Source organism: Lacerta agilis, chromosome 11 (assembly GCF_009819535.1).
Source record: "Lacerta agilis isolate rLacAgi1 chromosome 11, rLacAgi1.pri, whole genome shotgun sequence".
In the NCBI taxonomy this organism is placed as follows: domain Eukaryota; kingdom Metazoa; phylum Chordata; class Lepidosauria; order Squamata; family Lacertidae; genus Lacerta; species Lacerta agilis.
The window spans coordinates 25167510-25181245 of record NC_046322.1 but is presented as its reverse complement, the minus strand read 5'-3'; the positions used below and the strand labels follow the sequence as shown (position 1 = coordinate 25181245).

The following is a 13736-nucleotide window of genomic DNA, read 5'->3' as shown; positions in this document are numbered from 1 at the left end:
GGTAGTGACGCGCTTGAGAGCGCGCCGCCCGCGACCCTCGCCGACAGCCAATGAGAGCGCAGCCCGCGCAGGTTTGGAATGCAGAGCGAAGCGACTCGGACCGAGCGGAGGGGAAGAAGAAGAAAAACGGCAACAGCGACGGCGCCGAGAAATCGCTATGGTAATAATGTCGAGAGTGGGCGGCCATTGGCTGCTGGGTCTGGGCGAGCCTCCGTCAGGGGTCGCGAGGCTGGAGCTTGTTTTCTCATCCTCCACTAGAGACGGATGTGGCTGAATGCCCGTCTCTGGGCAGCAGCGCCTAGAGGAGGGTGATTGCCCCCGAGGTCCCACGGGTGGGCTTCCCAGGGGCACCTGGCGGGCCTCTGGGGGAAACCAGATGCTGGCAGGGCCGGATTTAGATGGAGAGAGGCCCTAGGCTACTCCACTTGTGAGTTGTGAGCCCCCCTCCCATCCCCCACCCTCACGACTAGAAGAAAATGGAAGTCTTATAAACAAAATTGATACGGCCCGCACGAGCCAATTTTCTGGCCCGCGACGCCCCCCGCCGCCTGCTCTTACCGGCGCGGTGCGGCTGCCCATCTCCGGGTTGGCATGCGCACAGGCCTCCGCAGACCCGAAAATGTGCCGGAAATTACGCTGTACCTCTCATAAGTCTTTTTTAGCTTTGATAAACCAGGTTATGTTACTGACTATTACTTTTGTGAAATCAGACACTTCATAGATGGAGGTTTTATTTACAGATTCAACATTACTCTCTCTCTCTCTCTCTCTCTCTCTCTGTGTGTGTGTGTGTACACAGAAACAAGAAAGGTTCTTGTGACACCTTGAAGACTAACAATTTTATTAGGGCATAACATTCTGCAGGCTAGAGTCCACTTCTTCAGATTCATAAATGTTTTCAGGATACCCACTGCAACTGATAGTACCTTACATTTGAGTTCAGTGGAAATAGAATTTCCTCATGCTGAGGAACCTGTTATGCTTACGTTCTGTCTCAAATTGTCTGTATTTAGAGTTGCTTTTTACTATTTTATTTTTATTTAAACTATATACTGAAGTTTCTAAACTGTATAGGCCAAGCCTGCCTATGTGGCTGTATCAGAGAACTATGTAATTCTGATCAGCTATGCTTTCACAAGCTGCCAAATTTAGACAAAACAAAGGCACCAGCTGTTGCAAGCTTGTTCTTAAAAGATAAGTATGAAAAATTTAAAGGTGATTTTTGGTTATTGGGGAATAATAGATCCCATCACTTGGTCTTACTTTTTACAGGCATTGCTTTGGCATTGTGTGCAACTTGTGCACTGCTGAAGACCTGTGTGCCCTCAAGGAAGTCACATTGACTTTATTTGCTCTGTTTTGGACTTGCAACCTTGTGCTTAAACATAATTTCTACACTCAAGATGCAGCTGCTAGCTGGCAGCTACCCAGTAGTTATTTGGCTCTGTGGTTCTATACAACTGTCAGACTACTGCTCATAAACTCTTTTTGGTGCTTCAGCTGTGTGTGTGTTTGCTGTTTTAAACCATTTCTATACCACCTGTTTATCAGTGATTAAAGCAAGTATGGAAACAATGTTATTCATAGGCTGAGAAAAATACGATGACTCTAGATGAGCAGCAAGGTTCCCCAGTGGTCAGCAGCACATTATTGAGTTCAGAAGGTGCCAAAGAACAACTCATAGAAGATTGTGAAGAATTGTGGAAACAAATGGAAGAGGTAATGAGCAATATTCTATTGATGAATACTGTTACAGCAGTGATGTATGTTGATGTGATGAATGAAGTTGCAGGAACAAATAACTAGCAGTAATTTTTATTATTATTATTCCTCTATTTGCAATGCTTGTACATGTGCCTAAGCACACAGCAGACACCATCTCTAGAAAAAGTAAAATGCAGATAAAAGTAGAAAGAATTTTTAAATGGCTTTTGTGGATGCTAGTCCTCCCTTGTCTTTCATGTGTGATAAATGAAATGGAAAATTAAATAAATTAAATATAAGACCAAGTAAAACCTTCAGTCTACCACATCTAACCAGCACAGTTCCACTAATGAAAACTTGTCAAAAATTTATGAAAGACAAAAGGTGCAATGAGGAATGCAAGGACAATAGAGGAAGAGACGTTATTGAAGACCATAAAGTCAGGGGCACCCTAAAATTGCTGATTGGTGTCATCAGTTGTACTTCTAAGATACACAATTAATCCAAAGTCAGTTATTCTTTAGGCCTCATTTATTTCAAAGGGAGAGAATTCAGCTAGTTCATAAATTCTCAAGTTCAAATCAAAGAGAATGCAGTATAACTGGCTGGATGGTGTGTCTTCAGTGTCTTGAGTTCTAATGCTTTTAAATGTTCGGAATTGTTGGTTGGTCCAAGGAAGGGAAAAACAAGCACAATCTAAACTTGTATATAATTTTATTTCTCTCCTTTTTTATAACCAAGTGTCAGAACATATTAACACTTCAAGAAACAGAAGCACTTTCAAATTCAAATCCCAAGGTAAGGATCAAGTTTCAGAACAGTCAGTGAAAAAGCTTTCTATGCATGGGGGACCAGATTTAAAATATTTCCAAGCCAGTTTTTTTTAATGCATTTACACATTTATTTAGATATCTAGCCCACTTTATCTCAAAGATGTAACAGTGGCTTGAAGAAAACATGCTTTGGATGCATTAAAAATTAACAAAAATGGTTCAACAACCAGCTTAGCCATAACTACCAATGAAAAAAATATTCCCAAAAGATGTTGCTGTTTTTAATCTGAGTAAATAACCAAAGACGAACTGGTGCAAACTAAGGATTTACTAGTCCAGATAGCTTTTCTGCAGTAGCCTGCCATATGCTTTGTGCTATTGCACAAAGGCAATAGCATGCCCCCCTCTGACCACGTTATGCAATTGGTATTAACATACTGTTTTTAAACATCAGGGCACAATATAAATCCATCATGACTAACAGCCATAAACATAGTTGATACAGCAATGCAATAGTTGTGTCAACTAGTGACTGCTAAAGTTTTGAACAGTACCTGTTGTGACACAGGCCTTTGCTCATACCACAACAGCTAAACATGTGCTAGAACTGTGTTTGGCCTTGTCTCCTCACTCCACCCTGGTTCTCACATGGCTGGTGATGGAAGGAAGTCTTGAACATGAACTAAATGGAAACTTGGAGAGGGCTGCTGCAAACATAATCAAGTGCATGGTGCATTGTGGTATAGGTGAAACTGCATCATAGAATCTATGACTCTGAAACCTTTCCACTATCCTAACAATAATTATTTGCTTACACAACTTTTCTCCTTTGCTAGGTGCATAGGCTGCTCCTTTGGTCCTTGCAATCCTGCACTTTTTTTCCTCCATGGAGAACCTCAGCCTGAAAAAGCACCACCCAGTGTCATTGGCAGTGGCTGCCCCAGGGCAAGGAACAAAGCCAGCTCCTGGCACTGGGAAGGGTTCTGTGCCAGACAATATTCTCTGGTGCTTTTCTGTATCAGAATGTAGTGTTCTGCTCATGATGAATATTCTCTTAGAGAACGGGGTTGGGAAAGTAGTTATATACCATTCATACTTCTAAATGGTCTGCTCTTTATTCAAGTGTAGTGAAACATTTGTAAAGTACCTTTCAACATTTGCTATCTATTACAGCTTTCCTTGTTAATGAAAAGGGTGAAGGCTCTTTCAGCGGAGCTTTACCAATGGCAGAAGAGAAAACCAGACGGTAAGGCTTTTAATCCAAATATTTTTCAGAATTTTAAAGCCAAGGGGTATGAAACCTTGAATGTTCAAAGTGTCCGGGTTTCTATGGAATGTATAATCTTACCACTTCTGTTATCTGTTGTGTACCATTCTCCGTATTTTTAGGCCTTCCCTGTGTTTCCTGATCAACTTCATGCTGTCACTGTTTTATTTTTTCTTACTCTCTGTTGAAATCTATTCTTCCAAATGGCCTATCTTGACACTCCTGTAGTACAGTAGCCAATGACAACAATCTTTCAGAAATGATACACATGTTGTAGATGGAAAACATTCAAATTTAGAGGTTTTTTTAGGTTAGAAAATATTTGGAGCGCCAGTCTTGTATTTGCAATATCTCAGATATGACATGCTTTTATATAATTGGGTATGGACTATCACTTACAGTAACTGGTTGAAGACTAGTCTTATTGCACACAGTGGACTTTGCAGTGGACTTTCTAATTATGGTCTATCCAAAAGAAACCAAGCATTTGTTGCAGCACCTACAATGCCAATAATTATTGATGAAAGTTAATATCAGGAATATTATTTTAATCCTGTGTAAATTGTAAGGAAGAATAATTCTGAATGAATAATGTATCCTGTAGATCATTTGGCCAATTCCTTAAAAAGAGAGCGAAAGAGTCACAGTTCTAGGAACCATGGTTCATGATTCAAAACATGATTCAAAACTTTGCGGTAACCAATATTGCAATATAATGGCTAAATTAGCAGGATTGGTATTATTACAGGTGAATCTTAAGAGCAACTTTAAGAACATGTGAAAACATTACCCAGGCTACAATCCCATATACACTGGTACCTCAGGTTACGAACTTAATTCGTTCCGGGGGTCCATTCTTAACCTGAAACCGTTCTTAACCTGAGGCACGCTTTCGCTAATGGGGCCTCCTGCTGCCGCCGCGCTGCTGACACACAATTTCCGTTCTCATCCTGAGGTAAAGTTCTCAACCCAAGGTACTACTTCCGGGTCAGCGGAGTTTGTAACCCAAAGCGTTTGTAACCCAAGGTACCACTTTACTCTTACTTGGGTGTTAGTTCCATTAAGCTTAATAGGACTTGCATCTGAATAGTCATGTTTAGGATTGTTTACATGCAATTCTGGAATGGAAAGTCCCATTCAAGTTTGTGGAGCTTAGTCCCAGATAAGTGGATATAGCATAACAGTCTAAACAAATTAGGCTAAGCAAAGATAAGACGTAGTTGAACAGCAAATGTTGTTGGTGAGACAAAGAGTAGTTATTTATCCAGTAATGACTGATACTTGTTTCAAAGTCTTGCAGAATTGTTACTGGGTGGCAAAGTATTACAATGCAGCTCAAAGTGTGCTTAATTCTTATAACGGACTATCTACATAGTTTAAATTGTTCTGATTTTGTGTTAGTGACTTCAGTATTGCTAGTGAGCACCTTATAAACCAAGGGTAGGGACTCTGGCCTCCCAGGGGGTCTAAATTGGCCCACAAGGAAATTCTCCCCAAACCACATCCACCCATCAGCTGGCATAATTCATGATATCAACTGATGGATGGGAAGTTAGAGTTAAATCCTGTGTTGGTTGTGTGTACCTGTTCCCATCAGGGAAGATGTGCAGCAGCCAAACTGAGCAGGATTCTATGGAAAACCCTTCCTGATTCAGGAAATGGTTTGCATTGAAATCCCTGCTAAAATGAAGAAAACTTCATTTTAGCAGCACTTGCACTTGATGTCATTGTGATGTCAGGTGGGTGGTCCTACTCACCTGTCAAACTGAGCTTGCAAGGCCATTCCTCACAAGAATCTGGACTGTGGAGCCAAAAACATTCCCCATCCGTTATAAACAAAAGGTCCAATATAAGGAAAGTTCTGCTACAAAACTTCACAAATACAATGCTCTGAACATGGAAGTTACGTCATCAAATGGGTTGTTACAATATAGAATTTATTAGGCCTCAATCTACGGCTTGACTATTTTAGTGCCCCTATGCACAGACAGTTGTATGAACAATTGCTGGCAATGTCTGCATTTGTTTCAGACTGTCCAAGTAGACCCCAACTTAGAACAGGGCACCCAGACCTGTGGCTTTTGACTGTGATATTTTATGTTGTTCCCTACCAGTTACCCAATAGGATCACCATATGTTGCACAGCCTGTGGACCCTATGCCTCTAGATTTTAAGGATGCTGGTGTATGCCAGAAGATTCAGCACTGGTTGGTGGACTGTGTCCTTGTGTATTACCTTTATGTCCATCTAACATGGTGCTCACAGTGATATACCCGGGCTTCTCAGGTGTTTTCCTGAAACTTCTATAGCTTCAAAAATTATTTTACATCAGGTGCCTTTTAGGAGGTGTTTGGCCTAAAGGCAACATAGATATTCCCCAGCAATATTTAGTGGATTTTATTGACATTTCTAGGTTGTGCCAATGCTTTTTTTTTTAACAAAATTTTATTAGCATTTTCATAATATAACACAAACCCAACCCCACACCTACAAATACAAAAACAAATACCAATACACATAAAGTCAGGATTCTTCTTCTTGTTTATATACCTTACACACAAAAAAAATTCTAGTTCTGAATCTTGACGTTTGACTTCCCCCGCCTTTTCACCTTCGGTTTTAATTCGATATACTATTTCCTTAACAACTTTTTTCTATAAAAAGATTTAACTTTACTTAAAAAAAAAGAAAACATACTTGTCTCAATCTTTGCATTATAACCTAAATCATAACCAAATATTCTTATAGCTAAACTTATTTCTTCTGTCCTTTGTCATGCTGCTTTTAACTTAAAATTCAATATCTCCTTGCTTATTTAAAATAAACTTGTAATTAACAAACTTCACACTCCGATTTCGGATACCATGGCAGACCATTTAAATTATACATTTAATACTTCAACCCACTCCCCCTCTATCCATTGTCTTTTTCTGTCTTTCTCCACAGCCAAATCTCCCTTTGTCTTCCTCTGAGTGTCCACAGATCCAGGCAGCGTCCACAACAAACCCAGCATCGAGCCTCAGGGCGTTCCTCATCTCCGTTCTGGGGTCCTCCGATTCTTTTCCTCCTTCTTCTTGTAAAAATCTTAATTCCATGTCCCTTGCCCCCGAGCTGCCACCTCGGGGTCTGGATATTGTAAATTTTCCCGTTTCAGGTTCCTTTTCCTTTCGGGTTCGCCCAGCCATTTCAGACCATTCTCCAAGCGCCCCTCCCAGCTCTTTGCCAAGGCTTGATTCCATTGTGTGAAACTTTTGAAAGGCCTCCTCTGTGGAAAGTACATCCTTTTTATGAATAATTCCACTCAAGACCTGTAGTTTCCGATTAAGCAATTCCATCTGCATGATAGTGAGCATTTCCTCATCCCTTAAATCAGGGTTCGATGCCAGTGCAATCACAAAGTCCAGCATTTTAAGAGAGAGGGTGAGTATCAGATTTCAGTTCCTGTCTCTTCCTTCCTTTGTTTCAATTTTTTCCCACGACAAACCAAGTCGCCGCCATTTCTCCGAAGCCGGAGTATAAAGACCAAAACTTCAAACGGAGATATTTTTTCCCCAGTTAACCCCCGAAGGGAGATCTCAACAGACTCAGTTTTCAAATTCCAAGTACTTTCTATTGATTGTTGTAGCAGCAGTCACTTAAAGGGTTAATCTCTTTCCCCACTCGAAGGGAGGGAGGCGGGCTGCCTTTCTTCTTTCCCCCAGAGCGTTCCAGGAATACAAAGAGTCAGTCAATTACTCACAGCCTCTGGGTTCTTATCAGCTCCTTAATGACAGGTAGAACTTAGACGCTCATCACAGGCTTTGTCGCCGCATTTACATCCCGGTTGGGGCATGTCCCCTATAGCCCGGCTCCGTCGTCCCTTCACCCCCACTCCCCCTTTACAGGGGGCGCGGGGGAAGGGTTCGGAGCCACAACGGGCACAGCCGGGGAGCCCAGGGTACGGGACGCTCTTCCCGCACCCCAACCGGAGCCCCGCTATGCGGCTGCAGGGCTCCTGACCCCCGGGATGAACTGGGTGCTTCGCAGCCGAAGCAACCCACGACCACCCATAATGGCGTCAGCCGCCGGAAGCCAGGTTGTGCCAATGCTAACTTCTTCATATATTAAATTCTTCTGCTGAAAGCCTTAAATCTCTTGAGGACATCTCTGAAGGGCTGTGTCCATCTGTTTATCCACTCAGCCTTGAATGTAAGCATTTTTCCATCATTGTTTTTCACTAAGCCTATTTCTGGCTTTGAAGTTTCCACAAAAAGGTTACATTTGCTTTAGGGCTGTACCTTCCAATATAGTATCATTATACGCTAAGCCTGTAAAACATAACTTTTGTAAATTTCTGTGCTTTGATTTTTCCACTTTCAACATTTCATTAATCTTTTCCATCAAGCATCTTTCTTTCAGTACAAATGATAGACTAAAGAGATAGCTCAATCAGTAGAGCATGAAACTCTAAATCTTAAGAGTCCTGAGTTCAAGCCTCACATTGGGCAAAAAGATTCCTGCATTGTAGCAGGTTGGACTAGATGACCCTTCCAACTCTACGATTTTATGAAATAAATACTATGAAATAAACAGCTATGGTACAGCTTCCTGAGAGCAAGCCTACCAGGCAGAAGGCGTAGTGGTGGACGAACTTCTGGGATAGCACTGATGGGAAAAAGGTGCTGTTGGTGGGGATTGTAAATCCGTCTCTTCCCCAACCCTTTGAGGTTTTTAAGTGTGTTTTTTGTTTTTTTAAAAAAGGATTTTCCTTCTCACTGGGAGAAATGGGAAAGTGTGTCCACCTTCCCTCCAAATAATGCTAGAATGCCATTTTTGCTCTTTGTTTTGCCCTATTCGCTGTTGTAGCGCTTACCTTTTTGCTGTTGCTGTAGGGATGTCTTCACAACCAGACCTCTGTCTGCAAGAATAGATCTCTCTCTCTCTCTCTCTCTCTCTCTCTCTCTCTCTCTCTCTCCACCTACAGAGAGGGAGATCTGCACAGTTCAGTCGCCCCTAGGGCACCCTTCCAGCGACCATAGGATTGTAGCCTTCAATAGGTCAATGTTGGCTGCTGGTTGGTCTTAAAGTGGCTTGGACTCACTAATAAGTTTTTTTATGAGATGCTGCTTGCTGTTTATAGAATTCATTCTATGTGGACTTCGCTCACTCTGTAATATGTTATGTGTAGTAATCAGAGCATTGTGTCTAATGCTGATTGTTTCACTCAGAGAAATGAGATTTGTGAATATGTGTTGTTTTTAGCAGTATGGCAACTTGTGTTTTTCAGTACTTCCCGTGAATCCAGACGTTCTGACAGCATTAGGAAGACACCAGGTATGCCTATTAAATTATGGTGAGCTGGTTGTAACATCTTAAAAGTATTAGTCAGACAATTAGATATACAGGTAACTCACATCTTACGTTTATTTTACTTACGTGATTGCAGCTTTGTGCGGGTGGGGGTTAGATAAATAAATAAATGGAGAGCAGGGGAAACCCAGTCTCCATATATTGATTTCCCCCTCCCCCACCTGTGCAAAGCTGTGGTTGAAGGCTTACCTGGCAGTGCAAGGGCTCTGGCAGCATCCCACTTGCTGGGCTTTGGGAAGGCGGCAGGACCTTTGCACCACCTTCCTAAAGCCCTCCACCTTGGGGGGGGGGGGAGGTGGTTCCAGGGTTCCTGGCTTTATGTGTTTTTGTGTATACCTCTGGAACCAAACCCTTGTGTAAGATGCAGGTTACCTGTACACTCAACTAGCTTTCCCTAAGATTTATATACCACCCTTCATCTGCAGATCTCAGGGTGGTTCACAACATAAAAATACAGGATAAAAATTCTGATAAACATTAGGAAGAAATTTTTGACGAGCTGTTTGAAAGTGGAATGGGCTGCCTCTGAAGGTAGTGGAGTCTTCTTCATTGAAGGTTTTTAAACATAGGTTGGATGGCCATCTGCCAGGGATTTTTTAAGCTGTGATTCCTGCATTACATGGGGTTGGACTAGACAACCCTTGGGGTCACTTCCAACTCTACAATTTTATGATTCTATATGTCCCAAATTCACCTAATGTTAGGTCTGTGCAGCTTGTGACCCATCATCCTGGCCATTAGCTGTGACAACTGTCCTGTCATTTAGGTAAGCAGCATAAATTCAAAGTCCTACCAAGGCACTAGTAGCTACAATATGCCGATTGTGAATTACATTTCACTCGGTTATGTTTAGGCTTGCTGAAATATAAGGCATACAAATGCACAGAGCACCACAGTGCATATATTTTAAAAGTACAGTACATTTCTATAAAGAGCACACTTATCTTTTCAGTTGCAGGAAGTAGAGCATGATCTTGAAATGGTGCTATCAACAATTCAAGCAAAGAACGAAAAACTGAAACAAGACTTAGTAAGGTATATGCTGGATTCAGTTTTATCCTGGAACTGATTTGGCAGTTCTACAAAACTAATGTGTATTTGTCTGTTGTTTTCCCCACATCTGTTTAAAGGGAACAGCAATGGTTGGAGGAACAGCAGCAATTAATAGACTGCCTCAATCAAACAGAGGAAGAAAATCGCAATCAAGTTGTAGAGTTTTCTGAAGAAAGGTATTCATAGTGTTTTGCAGTTTTAGGAGCGGGAAACTATAGAAATTAGAATCATTGTACTAAGCAAATTGCATAATTAAAGTTTTTGGTGTGGATAATAATTTTTGTTTGCAAGTTTATCACTTTTTTAAAAAAAAGACTATTGCAATTAACCTTTTTTTAACACTTTAGAGCCTTTCAAGAAATCAAAACCAAAATGCTGAGAATAAAAACGTATAAGGATAAGATCTTGAATGCTCTGGGCAAGTTCCTTGAAGAACATTTTCCTCCCCCTGATGCTGGAACTACAAGAAAGAAAAGAGTATGGTCATTTTCACATTAATATTAAGCTAAGAAGTCTCTGACATGGGTGGCGCTGTGGTCTAAACTACTGGACCTCTTGGGCTTGCTGATCGGAAGGTCGGCAGTTCGAATCCCTGCAACGGAGTGAGCTCCTGTTGCTCTGTCCCAGTTCCTGCCAACCTAGCAATTCAAAAGCACGCCAGTGCAAGTAGATAAATAGGTACTGCTGTGGCAAGAAGGTAAACTGTTTCCGTGCACTCTGGTTTCTGTCATGCTGTTCTGTTACTCCAGAAGTGGTTTAGTCATGCTGGCCACATGACCTGGAAAGCTGTCTGGACAAACGCCAGCTCCCTCGGCCTGAAAGTGAGATGAGCGCCGCAACCCCATAGTCGCCTTTGACTGGACTTAACTGTCCAGGGGTCCTTTACCTTTACCTTTTTACACTGTCATAATTAAAAGCAATCATGAAAGTTCAAATGCGGTGCTTTTAATTCAGCTTTAATGCCCCAGCAGTCCCATTCCGATATATAATTGAGAGCATTGTTGTCTGAAGGCCTGCTGTTGCTGGATGCATGCTGTTGCTAGATGCACTCACACAATTTTTGAGCTCACCTTCAATCTCTGAGCCCGATTCTCCTAGCCTAAATTTCGCCAAATTGCCCACCTTCTACTCTTTCGGTATCCCTGCCTTTAGCCATTTCTCCATTCTTAGCTTCCTTCTTTTCAGTTCCCTATGCTTCTCCCCTTTGTGGTATCAGTTTCCCTCTCCCCTTTAAGTCTTGCAGGCCAAAGGAACTGCTGCTTCTCTACATCCTTCTTAAAACTGTTGCTAGAATCTGTGTCTCCCAGCAGCTTATAGGTTGTGGTACCGGTATCTTCAGTCCCATTCCGATATATAATTGAGAGCAGAGTGCTTGCTATACCCCCCTGGTGGCCATAGCTGGCAAAGCTTTTGAAGTCATCCTCTCTATTTTCACTTTAAAGATTGTACAACTGGGCCTGTGCAATTTTGGTTTCTATAGTGTTTTAAGAAAGATGAATATTTATAGTTATATAAAATAAATACTGAGCATTCATCTCATACCCACTTAGATATTTTCCTAAAAGAAATTGTATCTTTTGTAGTAAGCTGAAACTTGTGTGTGAGGAAAGATGCATATTTATATTTTCTTTGGAAAATGTTTTTTAAGCTACCTAGTTAACTCAGCAGTTGAATGCAAATATAATTTAAAAGCAGCAAAGATTAGGCTAATAAAGGGGAGAAACGGGAACCTGACAACACAGAGAACCTTTGTCTTCCTCCCATACATTTAGAAATGATCGTCAATATCCATTTGTAAACGACAGGTGAAATTGCCAAGATTGGAGGATGCCAAGTACTTGTAAACTGCCCAGAGAACTTCTGTTGTTGGGCGGTACGTACTGAATGTAAATAAGCAAGTACTTCAAAACAAAAGGGCTAAAAAATAGGCAACAGGTGTGACTCTCATATTTATATAGTTGGCTATATTCCAGTCATGCAAAGGTCTGAGTTTCCCAGCACACCCATCTCTTCATCCAGGCAAATAAGTTCAAAGATGCATTCCAGCCAGGAAGAAACACCGTGGAAGGTGTGGAGAGGGACTGTCACCTGGGAAGGAGGTTGTGACCCGGGGAGAGGTTTGGAGCCTGAGCTTCCCAGCCCTGGTTTATTGTGATGTACTGTGCTATTGTAAATTGTTGCAAGTCCATCCATGCAAACAGACTTCTGTATTTTTGTGACTTGGTGAATGAGGAACTGTGAATGTAGATCAGATGTCCATTTACATGCACCATAGAAAGCACATTTGAGTGAGGATACATCCTTATTTCATCACTTATCACATTCAAGTGTGCAATCTCACTGACATTCTTGCTCAACTACTTTTGCACAAATTTGTTTTTTTTCAAGTCCAAAAGAAGAGAAATGCATTCAAAACAACTTATCTTTAAAGCTTTCCTCCCTTTGTTAAAATGCATGCCTTAAATATGACATAGATCTTTTGTTTTGTTTCCTGTAGCGTTCGTCTGTAGAGCCAGATGTACAACTATTATCATTATATGAAATTTTAGAGGTAAGAACATTTGTTGTCTGTGCTGCAGGTGAAGACTGGGATGGATAAGTAGCTAAATAATTACTCCAGGGATTGGTGAATACAGTAGTTTGGTCATGCTGTTTTGGGGGCCAGATGCGACCCATAGGGTCTCAACATCTTGCCTGAAACTCCCCCCCCCCCTCAACTCCCACCCGTGCTACAGTTGGGGCTGATAGAAGTCCAACAACATCTGGAGAGCCACAGGCTAGCCAATCATGCCCTGTTGTCTTCTGGCCCTAATTCCCAATGGTTATTATGACCTTTGGAAATCTAAATGGATTGAGCTCAACGTACATGGAAAGCTGCCTTCCATCTTGGGCTCTACTTGAGCACAAACACCTAAATGCAAAACCAGCCTTACACAAAGGTGTTTTCCTGGTCACTAGTGAAGAGCAGCTTTTTGTGTGGAATCCCCTTGGGCTAGATGATAACAATGGGCCCGGCACAGGCATATCTAGTTATGCACAATAGCAACAGAAAGGAAGCTGTTTGCAACCCTTGAGTGCATTTGCATTAACTCAGTAAGGAAAGGTTGCACTAAACTGGGATTTTGTGCATCACAGAGCTAACAGTGTTTTCTAAATGTCATTCTCCTTTTCAGACCCTTATCCACAAACTTCAAAATACACCACATGATCCATATGTATCAATCACCACATCGTTCTGGGCTCCTTATATTGAACTTCTGCTGCGAAATAGCATTGCATTAAGACATCCAGAAGATCCAAACAGGATACGTCTAGAAAATTTTCACCAATAGCAATATATAGTAAGATGGAAGTCATCGCCTAATCAGTAAAATAACGTTAATTAGAAGGGGTGTAACTTCTTGCTTCGGCTTGAGAAGATAGCATTTCTGCTGCTACAGATCTTTCATGCAGGTTCTCATAATGTTTCTGTAATGTTGGAACTACATCGCTCTATTTCAATGTGAGATTTTAATTAGTTCTTTGTTACTTTTACTACTATTAGCAAATTATATTTTATCCTGAAAACCATCCAGACCATTAAAATAAGA

The 13736-nt window shown here is 41.5% G+C and overlaps 1 protein-coding gene across 2 annotated transcripts; it reads left to right on the top strand.

Annotated features, from left to right (window-relative positions):
- The first annotated feature begins 118 nt into the window (after positions 1-118).
- On the top strand, positions 119-13736 carry CENPK (centromere protein K). Of its 2 annotated transcripts, XM_033164005.1 has the most exons (10): positions 119-160; positions 1588-1719; positions 2446-2502; positions 3651-3723; positions 9011-9057; positions 10046-10128; positions 10224-10322; positions 10494-10623; positions 12644-12697; positions 13320-13736. In XM_033164005.1, the coding sequence occupies exons 1-10, from the start codon at positions 158-160 to the stop codon at positions 13476-13478; spliced, it is 837 nt and encodes a 278-aa protein (XP_033019896.1). In that variant the 5' UTR covers positions 119-157; the 3' UTR covers positions 13479-13736. The 2 variants fall into 2 exon arrangements, with proteins under 2 accessions (XP_033019896.1, XP_033019894.1); XM_033164003.1 differs by lacking the exons at positions 12644-12697; positions 13320-13736 and adding an exon at positions 11952-12067.